The 24000-nt window shown below is 40.9% G+C and overlaps 1 protein-coding gene across 1 annotated transcript; it reads right to left on the bottom strand.

The window, feature by feature from the left end:
* Positions 19795 to 22275, bottom strand: LOC109228975 (indole-3-acetic acid-amido synthetase GH3.6). The gene is made up of 3 exons (XM_019394255.1): positions 21820 to 22275; positions 20715 to 21643; positions 19795 to 20620 (listed from the first exon to the last, which is right to left on the bottom strand). Exons 1-3 carry the CDS (start codon positions 22131 to 22133, stop codon positions 20034 to 20036), a joined length of 1830 nt encoding a protein of 609 aa, XP_019249800.1. The 5' UTR covers positions 22134 to 22275; the 3' UTR covers positions 19795 to 20033.

The raw sequence follows: 24000 nt of genomic DNA, 5'->3' as shown, positions 1-24000 counted from the left end.
TCAAGTAAGGCATGTTAAAATTTGTAAGACCTTACAAAAGGCATAATCTCGATCTTAAAAGTTAAGGCTATATATCCGAACTTGTAATACCCCTAAAAAGGCATACCCTCGATATAGACACCGAAACTACTTCACTCGGGGACTAAAAGGCTCCGGCCAAATATAATGACTACGGTCACAAGGCTGTACCAGCCAAACTAACGCGACTCGGGGACGCCCGACCGTCGCTATAAAATCTTAGGCCTTCAATTACTTCGAAAAAAACTAATCACGCTGCCCTCGACTTAACCGGAAGAGCTTCGATCATATCACCTCCAAATTACAGGCCTCGAAATCACTCAGCCATCGAGCGAAACCTCCCGAGACGCTCATCTATCGCCGCATAACGGCTCACAATCTAGGTTCTTATAGAACCGTCGAAGAGTCGGGCGAACATAAAAATTTCAAGATTCCTTAGCGAGGGAAAAGTAAATTCTATATAAAGGTTGTACCGACCCAATGCGTAAGAGCCACTGCCGCCAGCCCACAATAAAGGTTGTACCGACCCAATGCGTAAGAGCCGCTGCCGCCAGCCCATGATAAAGGTCGTACCGACCCAATGCGCAAGAGCCTAAGGGCCAACTCAAAATTCAAAAACTTAAGGGTCAAATGAGCTTGAGTCGAAATCCGACTCAAAAACTGAGCCTGAAAACAGTTGACTAAATACGCCTAAACGCAAACGCATAAGAGACACTGTCGCCAGCCTATACGAAAAGGTTGTACCGACCCAATCCGTAAGAGCCGCTGATGCCAGCTTAAATTAAAAGGTCGTGCCGACCCAACTCGTAAGAGCCATTGTCGCCAACCTAAAAGAGCCTCAGGGCCGATTAGAAGTCACACCAACCCAACAGCCGGCCCAAAAAATCTCAGGGCTGGTTTCTAAACCTAGAGGTCGGTAAACTCGAGTCGAGAATCCGACTCGGGGACTGGGCCCCGAGCGGTCGACCTTTGACTATTACGAATCACTCGGCAATAGCGAAAACCCAAGGGTCTAACCCCAGGTCCAAAAATCTCGGACCGATCGTCAAAAAACATCACAAACTATTCCTAAAAAGCAGAGGAAACACGAGAAGTGATTCTATATATATATTGCTCACAAGGGTACCTTTACAAGGCCTATAAAGCCCTTACAAGGGAGAGATCAAATAAACCCCTAATCTACCATCAGGTCTATGCCTTCAACAGTTCCCTCGGAGTTTGTGTCCCAACGGTTCCGGCTACGATCCCAGGGTCTTCAACGGCCTCTTTATATGTGGGGATTCTTCCTTCATTCTCATCATCTCCAGAGCCACTGCTCGACACACCTTCAGAAGCAAGCAGGGCAGCAGCTTTCTCCTCTAGGGTCTTCACCCTCTCGAGCTCGGCAAGCAAATTAATGTCCCCCGTATGTATATCCTCGAGAGTCCGCCTCCGAGATTCTAACCGAGCATGTTCCACGGCTCGAATCAATTTCAGTTCGGCCCCCTCAGGCACTCTTCTGGCTTGAGCATTTATAATAACAACATCCTCCTTGTGCAAGGATATGAGCGCCTCAGCTTCAGCTTTGATCCCGGATAGCGCAGCAACTAACTCAGTATGAAGACCTCTATACTTACTACCCTCCGCCCTCGCATCATGAAGTTGATGACCGACTAAGGACATCTTTTCCTGGAGGGTATCCCTCTCGGAAGCTATCTCGCTCATGTGTCGTTTGAGTTCGAGAATTTCGGAGTCTCTAGCTCAGAGCTCCTCCCTCATTAGGGCATCTTTCTTCTCAAACTGCGCAAATCAGATCAAAGATATCAAAATGCTGAGATATGGTAAACATCCAGACAAAAGCAAGCGGAAACTATGTAACCTGCTCAGCGAGATGAGTCTTCTCACGCTCGTAGCGGGTCACCTCAGCTTGAAACCGAGCGATTTCCTCGAGCGCAGCTAAAGGCCTTTCAAGCACATCTTTATCTCCTATGGGCACCCCAACATTGGAAGGATCTTTATTCTGGGCATCCTGCATTTCCTTAAGAGGTAAAGTCGGTCCCGAAGGAGAACCGCTCACGTCAATAACACCAACAGGATCAGTCGGGGTCGTCTCTTGTCTCTGAAGAGCTTCAGAACTGGGTCCCTCCGGACCACCTACCAAATGCGCCTCAGTGCGAGGAATATTTTGGCCGTCAACCGGCTCAAGGACATTACCCAATACATCCTCGAAGGCCTCTTCAGCCCGAGGTTAGACAACGACAGCACCAAGTTCCGACTTGGACGCCACTGTCTCTGTGGTATAAGGGGCGATCAGGTTTTCCCCTCCCTCGGATGCCATCGAGGAATCATCTTTTTCCTCGCCTTCCTCGGGGACTCCCTGCTACTCCTGGAGTTAAGGCTGCTGAATCGGCCTTAGGTTCCCCCACTTTGGCTTTCTTGGATTTCGAAGGCTCAGTCGACGATTCCCTTCGTCTTTTCTTCTCTTCGTCTGGTCTCGGGGTATCCGATTCGCCAAGCTGTGCTTCCCTCATTAGGGGGACCTCCCCCAGACCTGCACAAATGCAAAATATAAACACAAGGAGTGAGGATGCCATCAGCAGCATTTCTGTTAAGAGATATAATTGCACCAGAAGTAAAGGCTCACCGTGGTCCTTAGCTTCCCATCGAGCCTGAGACAGATCGCTCCACATGCGCTCAGCGTATGGGCATATCAAATCCAGTTGGTTGACCAAGCCTGAGAGGTCCTTAACCGCATTAGGGTACACGACGACGGCTGCATCAGCAGGGGAGGTCAGTTCGTAAGAAGATGTATCCAGAGATAAGCAAGAGAATATTTAACTAGCATATCTACTTACGATTCATGTTCCACTTTTCAGGGAACGGCATCCTCTCCGCTGGAATCAAGTTCGAGGTCCTAACTCGGACAAAATGGCTCATCCACCCTCCGTTCCTAACCTTGGCGGTACAAGCAAAAAGGGCCCTCGAGGCCCGACAGTGAAAGGCATCCCCTTGATCATGTTCGCATAATATCTGGTCATGTAAACAATGCGCTAGAACGAAGGATGAAATTGGCCGAGGGTTACTTGATTTCGTGTGCAGAAGTCGAGGATCATGGGGTCTATTGAAGGCGAGGATGGTTCCATCGGGCCAAGGGTGAATGGATAAGTATACACACTGATAAAGTCGGTCGTGTATGTCGTTATATCCTCCCCTCGAGAAGGAATCTCCACAAACATTATGTCCCCCCAACGACAGTCGGACTTCACCCTTTCAACGTCTGCTATTTAACTAACATATTAGGACATAGGCTCGCATCGTTCCGGCCTCGAAGAAGGTTTTTCAATCTTGAAGTCAGAAGTCGTTTCAAAGGCTCCTGGAACACATTCCCCGACGCGAGGAGGCATCGTTGCCTTATCCTTAGTCGAGCGCGAGGAAAAAGAAGGCACACCTCCCTGAGGAAGAGGGGTGGAAGTTTTCACCATTATTGTTAGAAGATCTTAAAGGGGAAAAAATTTGCGTTTTAGAGAAGAACGCAAGAGAGAGGTAAGAAAAATTCTTTTGAGGGATTGATGGTGCAGTGGAAAATAAGGAGCAAAAGAAGTATTTGTAGAGGTCTAACGCGCACATTGGAGCAGACCAGAGGACAGCCAACCGCTGCAATTAATTCAAAGGCTTTTAAGGGCTGTGTGGACGTGACCTTTGGACACACCATTCTGTCATATCAATCGTTTGATAGGGCGTGACTACCGTCGTGATAAAGGCACCAAAGGGGTAAGAGTTCGAGATCGTTTCTTATCGTTTCACTCTAAGAAACGCGGGGACTATCTGTATACGGAAAAAATCAGAAGGCCCAATTTTATGGCCATTGTAGCGCTTCGCAAGCGCGTCTCCAAAGGCTCGAGGCATGGCTCGAGGTTTGACCCTGAAGGTTCCTAACGGTCGACCTCGAGGCAGCGCAAATCGATGATTATCATGAGAAAGCGGGAAGTTCCCAAGTTATGTGACCAAAATTAACAATACCTGCAAGAGAAAAACTAGTCTGTACCACACTAGTGAATAGCTGTGCCAGCTATATTTCTTTGTAATAATTACTCATGTACTATGTTGGGATTTCCCTTCCTATATAAAGGGGCCCTTACCATTTTGTAGAGCATATATAACGTTATACACAATATAGAACACAACACATAACATTGAATACAAGAACATTCTCTACTCTCTAACTTAAATACATTCTCCCTTGATTCTATTATTTACATTTGCTTACATTTATTATGTGCTATTAGTTGTTCTTCATTTATTGTTCATTATTGATCATATAGAGCTAAGCTCTCAAAGCTGTTAGCCCTTTACCGGTTGTCCATAACTTAGCATCGAGCTCGACCTCGAGACCCCGTATAACCAGGCTCGAGGCCCCGATTCTCAGCCATTCGGTTTACTTAAACATACTATCTTCAAACTCTTATCTTATTCTCTAGTCTCTTAGCATTTATTGCTTAACAACTAGCATAAAAATAAATCACGTATTTTTAGAACCAAAAAATCAAATCTAATTGTTATTACCATTTTCACTGTAAACAAGGTGATTTTGGAGATGAGAAATTGTGAGTGTATCCTTGATCATTGTAGAAATCTTTAAATGCTCTGCTTCGAATTCTCCCCATGATCACTTTTAATGGCTGTAATAAGGTACCCATTTTCCCTTTCAACTTTCTTACACAAAATCTCAATGTATTTCAAAGCATCATCTTTGTGAGATAACAAAATCACCCATGTAAAACGTAAGTAGTCATCAATAATAACAAAAGCATATCGGTTTCCTCCTATGCTAGCAGTTCTAGTGGGTCTAAACAAATCCATATGGAGCAATTGTAAAGGCTTGGTGGTAGACACAATGTCTTTGCTTTGAAGGAGTTTCTGTTTTATTTACCAATTTGACATGCATCATTTACATGATTTCTAGAAAAATTGAGTTTAGGGAGACTAATAACTAAATCATGCTTGGAGTGTTTCTCAATTAGATGCATGCTTGCATGACCAAGTTTCTTATGCCACAACCATGGATCATCATATAGAGATGCTAAACAGATGTGACTATCTAGATTTTCAATACCATCAAGAATATAAACATTTCCATACCTTTTTCCTGGAAGTATTATTTTACCTGTCTCATCTTAATAGCAAAGCCTGTTTTCTTGAATTTAACTTCATAACCTGAATCACATAGCTAACTTATACTCAGGAGATTGTAGTTGAGTCCATCTACAAGATACACTTCAGTAATACTACAATTATTATTGAATGAAACTGTGCCAGTGCCAACTATCTTTTCTTTTCAGTCATCGCCAAATTTGACACTTCCTCCATTTATCTTTATAATTTCTTTGAAAAGGTTTTTTTTCACCTGTCATGTGACTGGAACACGCACTGTCTAAGTACCATTTTCCTTTGTGGCTCTTCCTGCGGTGTTCCTGCAAAATAGAATTATCACTTTCTTTTAGGTACCCAAGCTTGCTTGGGTCCTTGTTGGTTAGTTCTACTAAGATCAGGATTGTTTTTGGCTTTCCAAATCCATCCTGAAACATTAGATTTACGAAATTGACAGAAAGAATATTTATGTCCACTTTTGTTACAGTAGTGACACATAGGGGCTGATCCAGTTTTTGATCTACCACTTGTATTAGTACTTGTGAACTCAGTTCTAACCGGTCCTTTACCAGTTGACTTGTAAGTCTTCTGGTTAGACTTAACAGAACTGTGACTGGTGGACTCACGCATGCCATTAAGTTGCATTTGGAATTCTTGAACTTTATCTTGAAGTACATCTCTTTCAATTTCACATACTTCAAGCTTGAGTTCTCAGTCTTTCTTTTCCCTATTGAGTCTCCTTAGTTCGTTCATCATTTTTTGAGACTCTTATAGAGTAAGGTTAAGAATATCCTGCAGTTCATTACATCTATCACGGTTATAAGATCTTACCTCGCTTGTTTCACCTTGTGCCATGAAAAAAATTTCATTATCTTCTTTTCATTCATCGTCTGATGCATCTTCATCGGTCCAGCAGCCCGAGTATTTGTTCATGTCATTTTCCAGAATGGTCATGAAGCATAGATTTGCTATTTCCTCGTGTTCCAAACTGTCTTCATCACTCCAGCTTCCGAAAGATTTGTTTTTATTGAATCCTCTGGAAACCTTTCTTTTATGATCTGGACATTCCGTTTAAACATGCCCATATCTTCTATACTCATAATATTTTCCATCATTCTTGTCTTGCTCATTGTATTGCCCGGTTCGCTTGGGGGGCATCCTACCTCTTCTTGTGTTTTTGTATCTTCTCATTAAACCATCCTTGTTCCTTTATACCATGGCAATCTCTTCTTCAAGAGCTTATGGGTCGTCATCAATATCATTTTCTGGTCTTTCAGTGTAGCTTTGAAGGCAACTATTTTCTTCTTTTCTTCTTGATTTGTTTTCTTGAGGTGAGTTTTCTCGAATGCTATAAGATCTCCTCGAAGCTCATCATATGAGAATTTGTTTAGATCTTCTGGTTCGAGTGCAACTACTTTTGTCTGCCAAGTGGAACTTGATTACCACTTGAGTATGGTTTACCAAAAGCTTTTAGATTGCTAATAATTTTGCTGAACCTTGCAAACATTTCCTCAATGGATTCTCCTTCTTTCATCTGGAAGAGTTTATAGTCATGAACCAACATATTAATGTGAGTTTCTTTCACTTTGCTGGTTCCTTCATAAGTAACTTCTAGTTTTTTTCCACATTTCTTTGGCTGTATCACAACTTGAGATTGTCTCATATTCCTCTCCACTTATAGCATTATAGAGTAAGTTTCGTGCCTTAGCATTTACCTAAACAACTGCCATTTGCTCATCTGTGTAGTCATCTATATCTTCTGGATCATCAGGTGGTTGAGCTACTGCTGGTAGTGGATAGTTCCACTTTCTGATAACGCGCCATCCTTTGACATTATAGCAAAATTTTCATACACACTTTCCAGTGAGAAAAGTGTTGTCCATTGAAATATGGTGGCCTAACTTGCGATGTTCCTTCTTGAAATAGTGCTCCAACAATTACTTGATTTTCCATGATCTTTTCTCACAAGCTGTTAAGCGAAAATTGTGGGACTAGCTCTGATACCAATTAAAAGCACAAGAGGGGGGGTGAATTGCCGATTTAAAATTTGTATTATAAGTAGTTGACTAGTTTACCAATTAGTCGACTAGAGATAAGAACAGAGTAATAATAATGCAGAAATAAAATGTAGGAAATAAAAATACCAGAATTGTATACTAGTTCGGATTCAATGTGAATCCTACTCTAGTCCCCTTGGGTTGCAAGGGTGTTCTCTTTCAGTGATCGAAGTTTCTTGAGTACGGAATGATTGATGTATCTTTACACCAACAGCTCAATCTCTATGTCACTTTTCTCTTCTTGATACAATTATCACCAGTGTTTATCTCTTTTTCTTCTCTCATTAATTACAAAGAAGATCTAAAAAGAACTACAATGCTTGTTTAGAGTTGAACAAAAGGAGTGATAATGGTTCGTTCAAAGTATGTCTTCATTAAGTCTGGAGCATATGTATATATATACTTCGTGCGGCCTTCTTGACTCGTGAATCTTGATAGATAGCAAACCCAAGGGAGTTGATCCTTGAAAGGAATCGTAGATTGATTCTTAACAAGAATAAAGTTAAGTTTCCATTGATCTTCCTTGATTTGTGGTCTTGACAAGCTTTTCATCCGCTAGGCATATCTTTTCGTCACTTGATTGATTTGCAATAGATCGCTTGATTTATGGCTTCAACGATCTTTAGTGCAGCCATTTGCTATCTCGTTTCCCTTTGATTTTGGACCTTCCTATGATAGCTTCCATCAATCATTTATAGAATCATTGATTGATTCTTCTTCCGGATCTCCGCTGCTTTTTCCTTTTTCATCGCTACTCATTGATTCTTTTCCTTGTATTGCTTTTAGAGCTTCCGTTAATAGATTGTTCCCTTAATCTATTCTTGAATGATATTGCTTCTTGATTCCTTGTTTTAATCCTTGTGACCTTGCATCAAATGTGATATATTATTTTTCATCATTGAAACTCATAATTAACACGATTTCCCCAAGGTCCAATGATAAATTGCACCAAAGTATCTATCACAAGGGAAAAGCGCACCCGAGATATGTCCCAAAGGGAACCATTTCGTTCAACGACGAGAATGCTGAGGGCATCGTACAACCTTACAACGATGCATTGGTAATATCCATGCTTGTTAATAAATCTCGAGTTAAATGTGTGTTGGTTGATCCAGGTAGCTTGGCCAACATTATCAGGTCGAGGGTCGTAGAGCAGTTAGGGTTATAGGACTAAATAGTGCGGGCAGTCTGGGTGTTAAACGGATTTAACATGGCATCTGAAACCACTAAATAGGAGATAACCTTGCCAGTAAACACCGCTGGGACGATCCAAGAGATAAAGTTCTATGTGATTAAAGGGGACATGAGATACAACGCTTTATCCGGAAGGTTGTGGGTCCACAATATGAGGGTGGTACCTTCAACCTTGCACTAGGCATTGAAAGTCCCTATATAGGGAGGAGTCAAGACGGTCTACAAATAGCATCCAGCTGCAAAGGAGATGTTCGCAATCGACAAGGTAACCTCTGTGCCCGCAGTTTCGACATCAAAGAACATGGAGCTGATCAGAAAGGAAGAAACTAAATAGCAATAACTGATGTCGGTCTCGGCCGAACCGGAGGAACGAGAAGTGGACGAGGAGGATGATTACGGAGTTCCGAGATCGTTCATAGCTCCTGATGACACTGATACCACTAAATTGATAGTTGAAGAGTTGGAGCAAGTCATATTAATCAAACACCTACCGAATCGAAAGGTATACCTGGGAACGGGGTTAATCCCCGAGTTCAGGAAAAAACTCACTGATTTTCTTAAAGCTAACGTAAATTGTTTCCTTTAGCCCCATCTTGACATGATAGGGATCCCATCGAAGATAACCACTCATAACCTTAGTTTGGGTACGAAGTTCAATCCGGTTAAACAAAAGAGGAGGCCACAGTCTGAGGTCAAGCATGCGTTTGTCAAGGACGAGGTATCCAAATTTCTTAAAATAGGGTCTATCCAGGAAGTTAGATTCCCGAATTGGTTAGCTAACGTAGTGGTAGTGCCTAAAAAGGGTATAAGCTAAGAATGTGTGTAGATTACAAAGATCTAAACATGGCATGCCCTAAGGATTCTTTCCTTTTGCCTAACGTCGATAGGATGATCGACATAATGGCCGCACATGAGATACTCAACTTTGTCAATGCCTATTCCGGGTACAACCAAATTCAGATGGACCCGGACGATCAGGAAAAGACTTCTTTCATCACTAAATTTGGAACCTTCTGCTATAATGTAATGCCATTTGGTTTAAAGAATGCCGGTGCAACCTATCAATGCCCAGAGGACCATTTGAAACATTTGCAGGAGACCTTCGACATACTGAAGAAATATAATATGAAGCTGAACCCGGAGAAGTGCGCATTTGGGGTCGAATCAAGAAAATTCCTCGGGTTCATGTATCCAATCGAGGGATCAAGATCAACCCCGAAAAAATCAAAGCCATATAGGACATCACCATGGTGGACAACGTCAAAGTCGTTCAAAGGCTGACCAGGCGAATAGTCGCCCTGCGCCGCTTCATCTTGATGTCCTCAGACAAAAGCCATCGATTCTTCTCGCAGTTAAAAAAGAAGAATAACTTTTCTTGGATCCCAGAATGCCAACAAGCTTTGGAAGAAGTCAAACGGTACTTTTCGAGTCCGCCCCTATTGCACACTTCGAAGGCAGACGAACAACTATACCTCTACTTGGCGGTTTCTAAGGTGGCGGTAAGTGGAGTCTTTGTTCGGGAGGAAGAAGGTATGCAATTCCTATTTACCATGTCAGTAGAACTCTAGGCAAGGCCGAATCAAGGTATCCTCACTTGGAAAATTAGCGCTCGCTTTGCTAAACACACCCAAGAAGCTAAAGTCGTACTTTCAATGCCACCCCATATGTGTTGTTACCTCTTACCCGCTAAGGAACATCATGCGCAAGCCCGAGCTCTCGGACCGGTTGGCCAAATGATCCATGGAAATTAGCGGGTACGATATCGAATATCGACCCCGAACTGCCATAAAATCTCAGATATTGGCAGACTTCGTGGCTGACTTTACGCCGGCCTTAATACCCAAAGTCAAAAGGGAATTACTGTTAACCTCGGGGATCACTTCTGGAATCTGGACCCTTTTCACGGACAGTGCCTCGAACACGAACGGGCCCAGGCTCGGCATCACATTAAAACCGCCTACGAGAAATATAGTTAGGCAATCTATTAAAACTGTGAAATTTACTAACAACGAGGCCGAGTATGAGGCCATGATTGCATGTCTAGAATTGACTAAAAGCCTTGGGGCTGAGGTGATCAAAGCTAAGTGCGATTCCCTCCTTGTGGTAAATCAAGTTAACAGGACGTTCGAAGTAAAAGAAGAATGAATGTGAAGATGCTTGGACAAATTTTAGGTAAATCTGCATCAATTCAGGGAATGGACCCTGCAACACGTACCCCGAGATCAGAACAGCGAGGCCGATGCACTAGCTAACTTGGGATCGTTGGTCGATGCCGATAAATTTGGTTTGGGAACAGTAGTGCAGCTAATGAAGTCGGTGATAGAAGAAGGCTACGCCAAAATAAACTCAACAAGTTTTACTTGGGATTGGAGGAACAAATACGTAGACTACTTAAAGACCAGAAAATTGCCTTCGGATCCCAAAGAGTCAAGAGCCTTGCGCACCAAGGTTGCCAGATTTAGCTTGGTCAAAGGGGCATTGTTCAGGAGAACCTTCGACGGCCCGCTAGCCGGATGCTTGGGATCGAGAAAGACCGAATACGCCATGAGAGAAGTCCACGAAGGCACTTGTAGGAACCATCGGGGGCAGAATCTTTGGTTCGAAAACTAATTAGGACCAGCAATTACTGGACCGAAATGGAGAAAGATGCAAAGGACTTCGCACGGAAATGCGACGATTGCCAGAGATATGCCCCGGTGATCCATCAATCGGAAGAAATGCTCCACTCGGTGTTGTCCCCATGGTCATTTATAAAGTGGGGAATGGACATCGTGGGTTCCTGCCATGGGCACCCAGTAAAGTTCAATTCATACTATTCATGACCAATTATTTTTCCAAATGGGTCAAGGATCAAGCATTCGAAAAGGTCCGGGAGAAAGAAGTTCATCTGGGACCACATAATATGTCGATTTGGGATACTGACCGAGATTGTTTGCGAGAATGGAAAGCAATGCATCAGCAGAAAGGTGAATAGACTTTTCGAAGAGTACAAGATCAAGAAGATACAACCAACGCCTTATCGCCCTAGTGGGACTGGGCAGGAAAAATCAACAAACAAGACCATACTTCAAAACCTGAAAAAGAGGTTGACCGGTGCGAAAGGGAAATGGAAGAAGATCCTGCCCGAAGTCCTATGGGCATACTGTACGACTTTAAAATCCAGCGTCGGGGCCACCCCGTTTTCCTTGATCTAGGAGCTAAAGCCTTAATACCAGTCGAGGTGGGAGAAAGAAGCCTCAGTTTCCGGTATGTGATCGAAGATCCAAACGGCGAGGCCATGATCACGAGCTTGGAACTATTGGATGAAAGGCAAGAGGCTGCCCTGGTCCGGTTGGCCACCCAGAAACTGCTAATAGAAAGGTATTACAATCGAAGAACCAGCCTCCGACACTTTCAAGTCGGTAACTTGGTGTTGAGGAAAGTAACATTACACACCAGGAACCCGAACGAGGGGAAACTGGGACCGAACTAGGAAAGACCATATCGGACCGGCAAAGGCTCGTATAAACTCGAAGCGGGAAACGGCATACAACTACCGAACAATTGCAACGTGACACAATTAAAGCGGTACTACTGCTAAGGTACGAACTCAATTACTTTTTAATCATGTCATAAATTGGACTAACATATGCAGGCAATTGGCCAAGGACGGATGTGGCTTTTAGGTCCAAAAGCACATCTTGCACTCTTTTTCCCTTGAACCGGTTTTCTCCCGCAGTGGGTTTCTCAGCAAGCTTTTTAACGAGGCAACATTAAAATGTGCTAACTTAGATTTGAAGACCGGTTTCAATCCGGGGTCAATGATCATTTGCTTCAAGTCAACATTATCCGAGCCCTCACGAGTTCAACCTCAAATACTGGAGGCCATTACCCTCGGATTAAGGTCTATAGCAAGGGAAAAGAAAACTTTATGTGCTAAAAGCTAAGGCTTAGTAGTTAAGATTTACTGTAAGGGCCAAACGGTCGTATGAACCGTGCCCACATAGTACACTCTAGCCATGGCACATGTTTTTATGCGTTTTCAATCGTGTACCTTGCACACTAAGATATGAAATAAATTTCCACTTCCCTTATACTTTGTCACTACGCATTTTTGCTTCTTTGATCCCAGAACCTAAAGCCCACTGGCTACCCCTACTCGAGGACTATCAAGCCTACGGTATACCCCTACTAGGGGACTGTCGCCCAATGAAAATTTGGACGACCCGGGCTACCGAATCCTAGAGGCACCAAACCTATTAGGCGGTGCCCAAATATAAAAGGCTACGGCTACCCTAAAAATAGCTCAGAGACATCTGATGTCCGAAAGTAGAAAGTACGATCCTTACGAATATTCAAAACCTACTACAAGGTTACCTTCGGCAAGGACGTCGTCTAAAAAAATACTAAAGCATCTTGAAAACCTCCGGTCCCACCGAGGGTTCGAATCCACAAGCAAAAAAAGTTTCATCGAAGCCGGGCTTCGTTCGAACCTCCGAAAAATGAATGCCCCAGAACTACATCTAATGTTATGCTATGGCATCAAAAACAATACACAAATAGAAATTGAAAGAAGATGCTGGAAAAATAAAGACACGATATTGCCAAAAAGGGAATTTTTTTTATATATTCCAAAATACTTTTATAAAGGCCCGATAGAACGGCCTCAAAACAAAAAAGATATACATAAGAAAAATTAAAAGCCTAGAAAAATACTAAGCATCTACGCCTGTTCTTCACCGGGGCCCGACTCGTCGACAGAAGCGTTGGAGCCCTCAGAGCCCTTAGAACCCTCGGAGCCTTCGGGATCCTCAGGCTCGTAGAGTTCCTTTTCCTCGGCCTCGAGCCTCCTAGCTTCTTCAATCTCGATCGATAGGTAAAAACCTTGAGCGTGGATCTCTTCGAGGGTCTCTTTCCGGGATAGCCGCTTTATGTATTCAGTCTTCGTCCTTTAGCGGGTCTTGGCTGCCTCCACATTGGCCTTGTACTAGGACACCATTTCCTCGGCATCAGCAGAGGTTGTATCCAATTTGGACCTCACTACCACATATTCTCTTCCAAGATCATCCCGTTCCGTGACTGCCAAGCTCAGCTATGCCCAGAGATCATCATTTAGCCGAGAACAGTTATCGGCTTTGTCCTTCACCATCCAAAGTTGGTTCTCGACCAATGCTAGATCTGCCTTCACATCTTCCTTCTCCAAAGCCAGCAGGTCTATCCTACCCTTCCATACTTCGATCGTGGCCATGACCTCATCCATCGCAGCCCACAGCTGGTCGATCAAGTCTATCTTCTATTGGACCTGCGAAGTTTTGTTATTAGTTACCATGACTAGCTGCTCATTTTTAGCTTCAAAGACCTTTATCTTCTCAACCAGGTCGGCATGTTCCTGCTTCAGGGTCGAGGCCTCATTTTGAGCTTTCTCTAGCTCGGCATGGAGAATCGGGAGGTCTTTAAGAGCCTCGTCCTGTTGCTCACTAGGGGCCCTACACATGTCCTTTTTTTGGACCATCTCTTTCAGCTCGAACTCGAGCTGGCTAATCTACAAGAGGTACTAGAGGAAGCTCTCATGGTGAAGCACTGAAGCCTGTAAAACAATAAAATCAATAGGAGACATCAAAAACCTAAGAGGGATTCACGAAGGGGTGCAAAAGGGTTAACACCTTACCCGGTTCAACGGTTGTTGCACCTCGTTGAAGAGACTTGACGTGCCCACCTCGTTCCTCTTTGCCTGGTCCTCCTCGGTCACTAGGCATTGGAGATAGCTGGCTACGCCCACCGGAGCACATAGGACCCGGGCATCCTCCGGGATTGTGTTCTCTTGCGTCGGGGTTCATGCTAGAAGCGGGATATTGCTTCACTAGTTTTGGGATCGAACTCGGCTCACCAGCTCCCGAGGGCACGTCCTTCTTCGGGACCTCCAGGTGACCAAGCCCAGAAAAGTCCTTTTATGCGACCATGTCCATGCCGTCGAAAAACATGTTGAGGGCATTATCTGGACCCTACGCCCCCTCACTTGACTTTTCTTTGCCCACTTAGGCCTCTTTGAACATGGACTCGGTATATGAGGGAATCTCCACAATGTCAATGACACCGGTCGCCTCCTTCAGAACCGGAGCAGCTTCCTGGGAGACTGCAACCTTTATCTCCCCATCGGGTTCCAGAGTTAGAGGGGGATCGACCTCATGGTCATCTTTCTCAGTCGTCGCCTACTCCCCCTCATTAAGGGTCGACCCATAAGAGACGAAGAGGTCGTCTTCTTTGGACCCGTCCCTAAGCCGGTATAAAGAGTAAGGGTCCGGTACCCTGCACTTGGTGCTCTTCTTGGGTTTTCGGACCCAGGTGGCCGCTCTCTTCTTCCTCTTCACCTTGGGGTCTGAGGAACCCGAGGACATTCTCTTTCTCTTATTCTCCTCCTTCGCTGCAGCCCCAAGCTGTCCCAAAACAGAGGGCTCAATAGGTAAGGACGTATCCTCATCCTCATCCAGCGGTCTAAGTTCAGTGGTCTTAGGCAGACCTATAAGAAAAAAGAAAAGGTTGGCAGTGTGTAAGTTGGGAGTGTAGTGATAGCTATTCAGGGAAGAATATCACCATGAGAACGGGCCTCCCATTTGCCATTCAAAAGTTTACACCATGCATGCTCGGCGAAGTAAGCTAGTGGCAATGTTGTGTCTTACTACTATTTCGTTTTTCCACAGTGTCGGGTCTATGTACTGTCTATCGTTTTTCTGTTGCATCTACTTTCTCATTTTCATGATGTTATTTTTCCTATGTCTTTTATGGTGGTACTGATATTGTCTCTTTTCGTCTTCTTGAGCCGAGGGTCTTTCGGAACTCTCTACTTCTTCAGGGTAGAGGTAAGATCTGCGTACACACTACCCTCCTCAGACCCCACTAATGGGATTCTATTGGGTCATTGTCGTTGTTGTTGTCTCTGCTTTTTATTTACTCTATTAATATTCTAAGCTAATAGGTTACAATTTTGTTAACTCAAATAATACGGATAAGGTCCACTAATATGCATTAAAGTAGTTGATCACTTTTCTATGTTCCCCATTTTATGCCCTAAATATGGCTTTGCTTACAAACGATTGATATCTCCTCTGTATGATAGTTGCATTAGCACAAGATTAACGCATTATGCCGTATTTGAACTCGTTTGGAAAGACTACTTGAGGCTTAAGTACAATGATAATTCCTACAATTGACATTTCTTTGATTCCTAGGATTAATTAATGCTAAAACAATGATTGTTACTATAATTGAGATGTCTTTGACTCCTAAACATGGTACATCCTATTTGGACCCTTTAATTTGTAGTATATGTTTTACTGTTATATAGGATAATCTTCAAACTCTTTTTGATTCATAAGAAGACTTTGATTTTGTAATTTGTAGAAAAAAAATCCAATTAATTGTGCAGTAGGTGGATTTAGGAAGCAAAATTAGTTCAAATGAGACATGGACGTGGATTCGTGATGTGTGATTGGATTCACATCTGGTGGGGTCCATACATATTGAGCTCTCGACGTCTCAGGGAGGGGTGGACTAGGACGCAATTTGCATATGTCAATGACACGTGGCGACATTATGGAGATGGTCCTCACGTAGAAATCGCCCTGGTTTTTCTGATTTATTTAATCCCCGGATTTTACGCTTTCCGTGCAATCGTGATTTTATGATATTCTTACATTATTATCTTATCTTTTTCCTTGAGCTTTTTTCGTTTGGGACGAATACTTCTGTTAATGTCAAGGTAAATTAAAGATATATTCTTCTCGATCATACATTTATCTTTATTTTTATTTTTTGAGTAGAAGTTTATTCTCTTCGGGGAAGGAAATTCGTTTGCTTTTCAAATAATCTCTGAGGAATATGACACGCTGGTTCATTTACTTACACCTATGGAAAATGAAGCAAATGCAATAAATTTAAAACTGAAATAAAATCCGGGATATAATGTAATAATGGTAAATAATGAAGAAAATCATTTTACTCAAAATTTATTCATATTTAATGCTACTATTGATTCTTTTATCTCGACATTTAAATTTATTGTGGCTCATTTGTTATAAAGTTAAAGCAAGAAATTAATTTCATATGATTAAATAAAACAAAATAGTACATCTCAATGTCAATGTATGAAAAAGTGTCACAGAAGATCCAAAGTGGTCCATTTTTTTTTTCTCTTTAAATGCAAATACTTAACCGGCCTATTCTATATTATCTGAAACTTGAATCTTAAATGAAGTTACACCTTTAGTCTGGTAAATGAATATCAAATTTTAAGTCGCCTTTGAATTCCTGGACTAGAATTATGACAATGCTCTTGATCTTAAGTCTTGACCTTTGATTTGCTGGGGAATAAGGATATGATAAGATGAAAATGCGCTGTCTTGCTCATATTGTCTTAGTTCACATCTGAAAACTAGTAAAACAAGATAACTTTGAGTAATAATTGGCTAAATATAGTATTCAAATATTGTACGTACAAGGTTATCAGAATTATAATTTCCCTGACTAACTGATATAAAGCTGAGCAAGATTTGTTATCTTATGACAAGACAGTAAATATAAACTAAGGTTTTTGTTTCATAACATTGGTTAGTAGTAAGAGGTCAACATGTAATGTGTGGGTTAACCGCACGTAGGAGTGGCAAACGGGCGGGTCAGATCGGATATGGTTCGGATGAAAAAAGGGTAATGAAAAAATAAATAAATTATCCGGGCCGACCCATAATTAATACGGATAAAGAACGGGTTAACCGGCGGATAATATGGGTAACCATATTATCTATGATATCTTGCCTATGATTACTTTTGGGAGAATTCTTAGTCTCTCTAACTTGAGGAACCTCCAATTTGAGACTTTACAAATATAAAAGTTAGACTCATTGCTTAACCATTTTCTAAATGGATAATATGGTTCTTATCCATATTTGACCCGTTTATAAAAAGTTCATTATCCAACCCATTTTTTAGTGGATAATATGGGTGGTTGACTTTTAACTTTTAACCATTTTGGCACCCCTAACCGCATGTAACGAGTTCAAACCCTCTTACCATAGATAAAAACATGATACTATTTAACTAAAGACTGATAGAAGAACAAATTCATTATCAACCGAATTTACTAAATTTAAAATAGGAAAAGGGCTAAGGTACGCATCAGAAGCAGAGGGATAGTTGATAGGGTAATGGCAGTAACGAAAAAAAAAAAGAGGGAAACGGGTTGCATGTTGCCATGGTGCGATTGAAGGAAATATTTGAGTTGTTGAAAATGCAAAGAGAAGACAAATATAGATAATGATGATGATGATACAGTTGGTTGCACTACGGAAACACGAAAAGCCCAAAAGACTAGTAACACAACCCTCATCTGTCAATATCCAAAATCCCCACTCCACTCTCTCTTTTGTCACTCTCACACATAAGGCAAGAAACCAAAACATGCTTTAATTGTAGAAAAAGAAAATACAATACAAAGAAAGAGGGGAAAGCAAGAAAATCTCATGACTTTCATTTTCTTTGTGAAAATTTTGTCTCAGGACTTGTCTCTCTCTTTACTCTGGCCTTTGTCTTCAAAACAAGCATTGTCCACCAGCTGAGACCCCCTTCTGCTACTAATGTTTTTTGTTTCTTTGTTTCTTTCTTTTCAGAGGCATATATAACCCAGGGAACATTTTCTGAGTACAAAAATCATCATTATCTTAACTGTCCTTCGCTGCTACTACCCGTCCTCACTTGTATTAATACATGGACCAGTACTATTATATGCTTTTACACTATATATATATATATATATATATCTGCATCAGAGCTTTGTCTTTTAACCGGTTTTGTTAACTATCTTCTCTGGTCTTATTCCATGACCGCAGCAGCATCCCAGCCACTTTCCTCAGTCAAAGTTGCCAGCCCACTCTGTTTTTTCCCTCTTTTATGTAACCAAATTCGTACAATTACTCAGGAAAAAGAACCTTATGTGCTCAGATAATTATTTAAAAAACAACACCATGACTTTTCCATAAGACAAACTTAGAAGCAAAAACAAAATTAACTCAACAGGAACTAAACAAAAGCCTTTAATTATCAACTACTCCTAAGACGAGAAGATCTCAAATTCGTGTTAGTAATTTGTTATGCTCTGAAAATTATAAAAAGAACAGAAATAACGGTAATAGGCAATCAGCCTCTTCAGATACAGTTAATTATGATAATTGCCAAAAACGAAAAGAGAACCTAACGTCGGTATAAAGTTTTTCATACTAGTGTCTTTAAGACAATAATAATATGGGAAGTGATGTTGATTGATCCATTCCCGTTTTATGTTTACATATATTTTACTCAAACTTAATTAAATGATAACAAACACAATCATTCCGTAATTTTATTATTGACACTCTCTCTTTCTATACCCTTCCAAGGTAGGTGTAAGTGTGCATATATCTGTATTCACACTTGTGATGTTGTTATTGTTGTAACACCAAACTTAGAGGAGGAAAAAAAGCTCCCATGACTTGGTGAAACCAACTATAGCCTATATACCTCTTTTCGTGGCTGTTTTTGCAAAATTTCAAGAAGCTCAAAGTTTAGAATATTTATTAAGGAAATTTAAAATATAATGAAATAAACACACAAAGAAATCAAACACTAATAGTATATACATAAATAATGAAATTTTCTAATAAATGGGTGTAAATATACTCCCTTTTGGATAAGGATAACTCCGCCCCTAGCTCAAAGGATGATATAGCACCAACCAAAGTTGAGGTGTTAGTTAGAACTTGGGAACTTGTTAATGAATTTGCTCTTATTTTTTAATAGTAATACTCTAATGCAAAATAAGTGAACTCACTATTGGTTTATGCAGAACATTATAAGTTTGTCAATATGATTATCTATTTTCTTCCCGTATGTTTTTTTTTTTTTAATCAAAAGTCATTTTGGCAAATGGAGAGAAGCTTGGTTATTAGTCAAAAATCTCACTCTTTTATCTGGGTCCCTGAGTTCTTATTTTTTCTACATTGAGCCTTACGTCAATCGATCCACTTTTATGGAAGAAATTGACTGGAGCTGAGTTGGAGATATGTAGCCTTTAATCTTTTAGTTTAGTTTCACGAGGATTAAGATTAATTTAAGTGGTAGCTGAATTATAAGTGGCATAAAGTTGGTTTACTTTTCCCTGAAAATAATGCTATGATATTAGTAATGGTAGTGCTTTTGGATTAGGATAAATAAAGAATGGAAGAGTTAAACAAAGTTAGCTTTTCCCTGCAGTTATGTACAACCGTTTTGGGACGTGGGATCATGAGAGTTCAGTGGGCAGTATTCCTGCCCTGAAATAAGAAAACAATTCCCATAAAATGTGTGCTCAATTTGCAATGAGATAAAAGGCAGCTGTCGCCATGAGAGGTTGCAATTTAACAAAAGGTAGAAGCTTTTTTAAAATAGGGAACTGCTGTTTTTGTACATGGCTAATTTCAAGTTTCTACCATAATGAAGGACAAGTTAAATTCTACAAAGCCTTAATACCGAATTTACTTAAAAAGTAAAAAACCCCATAAAAATGGTTTGGGTCAACCTAAGCAGGATGATCTTAGTACTAAAATGATCCTCAGCGCATTCCGTTCCTAGCAGAGAAATCCGAGGCTTAGCCATTCAGTTCATGTTATTCCATTGCTTGAGGCCAGGAACCCATTTTGGGCATTTGGGGCTGAAGTAGCTAGACACCACTCTTGAATTCAAAAGCTCAACAATGGGTGCAAATTTGACGCACCGCGGTGTCTTGTACTGGTTTATTGAAGCACCTAAACTAATGGCATAGTCCATAAGCTTGTCAAAAGTACCACTTTCCACAATCTTGATTTCCAATGGGCCAATGGATTTGTCTGATGCACGACCCTGGCGGTAAACGCTGTTAAGGGACTCCTCAATAGTGAGACAACAATCTTCAAAGACTGATGGAGGAACTGGGGTTGAGCCATTGACATTCAGCTCCCAGAATAGGACATAGTGCCCTGGAATTGTGCTTGTATCAGCGTAGCTAGTGTACTCGGTCACATGTGCATCAAATGGCATCAGATGGCTCACTGCATTTTTGACCGCATTTTGTAGCTCTACTTCATCTGTCTTGTCTGAATCAATGCTTAACACCACATTTTTCCGGCAGATAAAGTTGAATTGAGGAGCGTTGTTCTTAAATCCAGCAACCCGAAGCACATCACCCACCCTATACCTGTAGAGTCCTGAAATAGATTTTTTTTTAAAAAAGCCATTAGCAAACATGTCTTAATAAATTGCCAAGAAAACTTAATACAGTATATTTCATTTGAAATTTACCAGCATATGTGGTGACAACAAGCTCGTACTCCTGGCCAATCTTGACATCAACTAAATCGACCAATTCTTGTTGTTCTTTCTCATTAAGTGATTTAGGCATAGAGATTGAATTAGTGACACCATTATTTCTATGAACAGGCAAGAACTCAAAATAACCCATGGTTGGAATAAGTGTGTAAGCAACTTCACTGGGCTTGCAAAGGGGATTAAGGTTGACACCAAAGTAGCATTCCGAGGAAGCATACATGGTGCAGACAAGAGGGAGGCCATTGCTGTAGTAATCAAGAGTGGGTATATATTGTGACATAGTTCCAGTCACAATAACATCAATATACTTAGTATTAGGCCACAACCTAGTGATAATCCCTTGCCATGAATTTTTGCTGCATTCAACCTCAATAAAATCAGCTAACTTATTATCAGGTTTAAGGATTTTCATCACTGCCTCTCTCACTGAAGGATCAGTAATTTGGGAGTTAATGGTTCCAGTTCTAATATCGTGACAAAGAAGAGGCCAGTGCTTCTCCAAGAATCGGATAGCACGGATAAAGCCTGAGGCAAACACAGCCCCAACACGGAGGACATCTTTGTTTTGGCAGAGGCCACAAAGCATTTGGGAATACATACTTTGGTAAGAATCTGAACAGAGAATGGTTTCATTTGGGCTGGTATAGTTTGTGTAAGGGTCAGGACGCCTGTTCTTGAAATGGGGACTCTTGTAATAACTTGTTAATACAGGACGAGCTGGTAATCCCCCTGGTGTCTTAGCCTCAGATTTTATGAACAAAAAGTACATTCCTTTGCCTTTTTCAAGGTCTGGAACAAATTGGCTCATCACAGGCATTAGAAGGCTGTAGAGCTTTGATCTCCTCTCAAGTTCTTCCTCAATGGTTGGCATCAGTTTCCTTTCCCCTCCGGATGTCCCGGAACTGCATATTCAAAATTATCATTTAGCAAACACTAGCTAGAAAATACCAAATACATGCAGTAACGACAAAATCAAGAAAAAGGGAGTTATTCTTTTGAGTTTTAGTACTTTGTACACCTTTATACTATTGAGATAAGGATGCACATTTTTCATCCAAAAAGAAAGAAATGAACAAACCTTGTCAGGAACTCAGAGATGGGTTGAGAGCAGAGGATCGGAGATTTATCACCATTGGCAATACGAGTGATATCAGACTGAATATCCTCGTAGGTGATAACAGGCATGGTTTTCTTGAAGGTGTCTCGGTCAGTATGACCATTAAGATCATGGCGATGCAAGTATTCAACATGGGCATTTTGAGACAGAATTTCGGCAAGAACTCTCTTTTGGACCTCATCGGCGTTGGTTGTCACCTCTTCAATGAACTGAAGAACTTTCTTGTTGTTTTCTGCAACAACACTGTATTCAGCTGATTTTGGTGCCTCAGGCATGGTTCTTGAACAACTGTGTTTCTGAATCACGTCAGTATATAAAGAGAGAGAGAGAGAGAGTATGGGATGGGTGAGAAGAGAGTTTGTTACAAAGGAGAAAGAAATATGATTTTCTGGTGTGGGTGTAGTTCATTGTAGAAGGGGGCTTTATATAGAGGATGTTTGGTTGAAGGTGGCTTGTCGCCTGTGGTCCAATTTCTGTATCGCTTAAAAGTGCAGAGAAACAAATACTGTACCAAAATCTAATTATTTTTTCTTATTTTTTTGGTGGCTGGATAGGATTTGGGGCTAATCCTTGATATATACATGGGCTTTTCTGTCAATTTGCCTCTGAAAAGTTGAAAACATGCTTTTGTGACTAGCAAAGGCATACAACTTTCATGCCTAATATCTGTGGTTACGATAATTGCGACTTAAGACTACTTATTTAAGATTCATCTAATGATGTTTATTGCACCTAATTAAGCTCTCTAATTGTTATTTGTGTAGCCGTTGTTGTTCTTTAATACCCAAACAAGCCATTTTGGATTTTTATTGTACAACTTCCGGACGCCTTATCCGTGTCCCAATTTCAATTGTACGGGTTGAAGATAAACATGTGTTATTACTGTTAAAATTTGGCTTTTATCCCCTCAGTTATAACTTTCCGCACTATTCCTCATTTAGACATAGACCTATTCTTGCCGATACTAAATATATTATATGGCTCTTTCTGTCAATTTGGTTTGTCAAATTATCTTTTCGCGTTGCTGGACAGAAAATGATAATTAAAAAAGAATTTAACTTATATATATGTTGATAAGGTAAAAAGATTTCTATACTCTCATGTCGCATAGAAAGATAAATGCATGTAAATGTACATACTAAAGTAATGAAAAATTCTTTTTACACTATCTACGTATTGAGATGAGAGAGTGTTAGCTATAGAACAAGGGGCTGTCACTTTATCAAAAAGCTTCCCAACATGATAACCCTGCTTATTATTTTAACCTTCAATAAAACAGAAATTTCCTCCCTTTTCTTGCCCCATTTCGCAACGGGTTTATCCGAACTTTCTTCGTACGCATGGGTTTAACCGAACTTTCTTTGTCGAAAACTACATTATATGTATATGTTTAAAATTATTTTTGTTAGTAAACTGTATTTGTAAAATAATTTTAGAGAAAATAAAAGGCGAAATACATAAATAGCCCCTTCAAGTTGTCCACAACGGTCAGTTGAACACTTCAACTGAGCCATGTTTCACTTAAACATATCACGTGTTTAAAAACTGAACTCTATAAACACCAGACCTCACCAGCCCCCGTCGCGTGTATTACACTTACCGGTGTCTTTTATAAGAACGAATTAGAAGCTGACACGTGGAAAAACAATAAGAAATAAAGAATTAGAAACATAAAACATAAAACATAACGTTAAATCTTCATCGTTTCTTCCGTCTAGTCCCTCTCTCTCTCTCTCACCGACTAACCCTTCATCTCTTCGATTAAGCTTGGTTCAATCGGCATTTTTGTTGCAAAATTAAAGATTTTTTTCACTTGCTAAGTATGATTAGTTGTTCTTTGTTCGAATTTTAAGTTGGTTCAAGATTTATCACCTGAAGGAAGGCCATTTTAGGGTTTTGGCAGTGGATCTTTTGTTAAAAGGGGAGTCAGTTGTAAAGGCTTCGATTATTGCATTAAGGTATGTTTATATTTTATTATTGCTTTTTTCTATTTTATCACAACTGGTTTTGTTATGGTGCTATTAGATTAGGGTTTTTTTGTTTTGAAAATCAGAAAATGTCGGGGAATATTGACTGGTTGCGTTTTGTCATTTTCAGTATAAAGTCACATGGACGAATATATTAGTGTTGTTTTTCATCATG

The sequence above is a fragment of the Nicotiana attenuata genome, chromosome 7 (genome assembly GCF_001879085.1).
Source record: "Nicotiana attenuata strain UT chromosome 7, NIATTr2, whole genome shotgun sequence".
NCBI classification, from domain to species: Eukaryota; Viridiplantae; Streptophyta; class Magnoliopsida; order Solanales; family Solanaceae; genus Nicotiana; species Nicotiana attenuata.
This window is presented reverse-complemented; position numbering and strand designations above follow the sequence as displayed.

Coding starts and splice junctions, on each gene's coding strand:
- LOC109228975 (XM_019394255.1), bottom strand. CDS start 22,133: ATGCCTGAGGCACCAAAATCAGCTGAATACAGTGTTGTTGCAGAAAAC. Junction 21,644..21,819: donor ATCTCTGAGTTCCTGACAAG/GTTTGTTCATTT, acceptor TTGAATATGCAG/TTCCGGGACATCCGGAGGGG. Junction 20,621..20,714: donor TGTTGTCACCACATATGCTG/GTAAATTTCAAA, acceptor AATCTATTTCAG/GACTCTACAGGTATAGGGTG.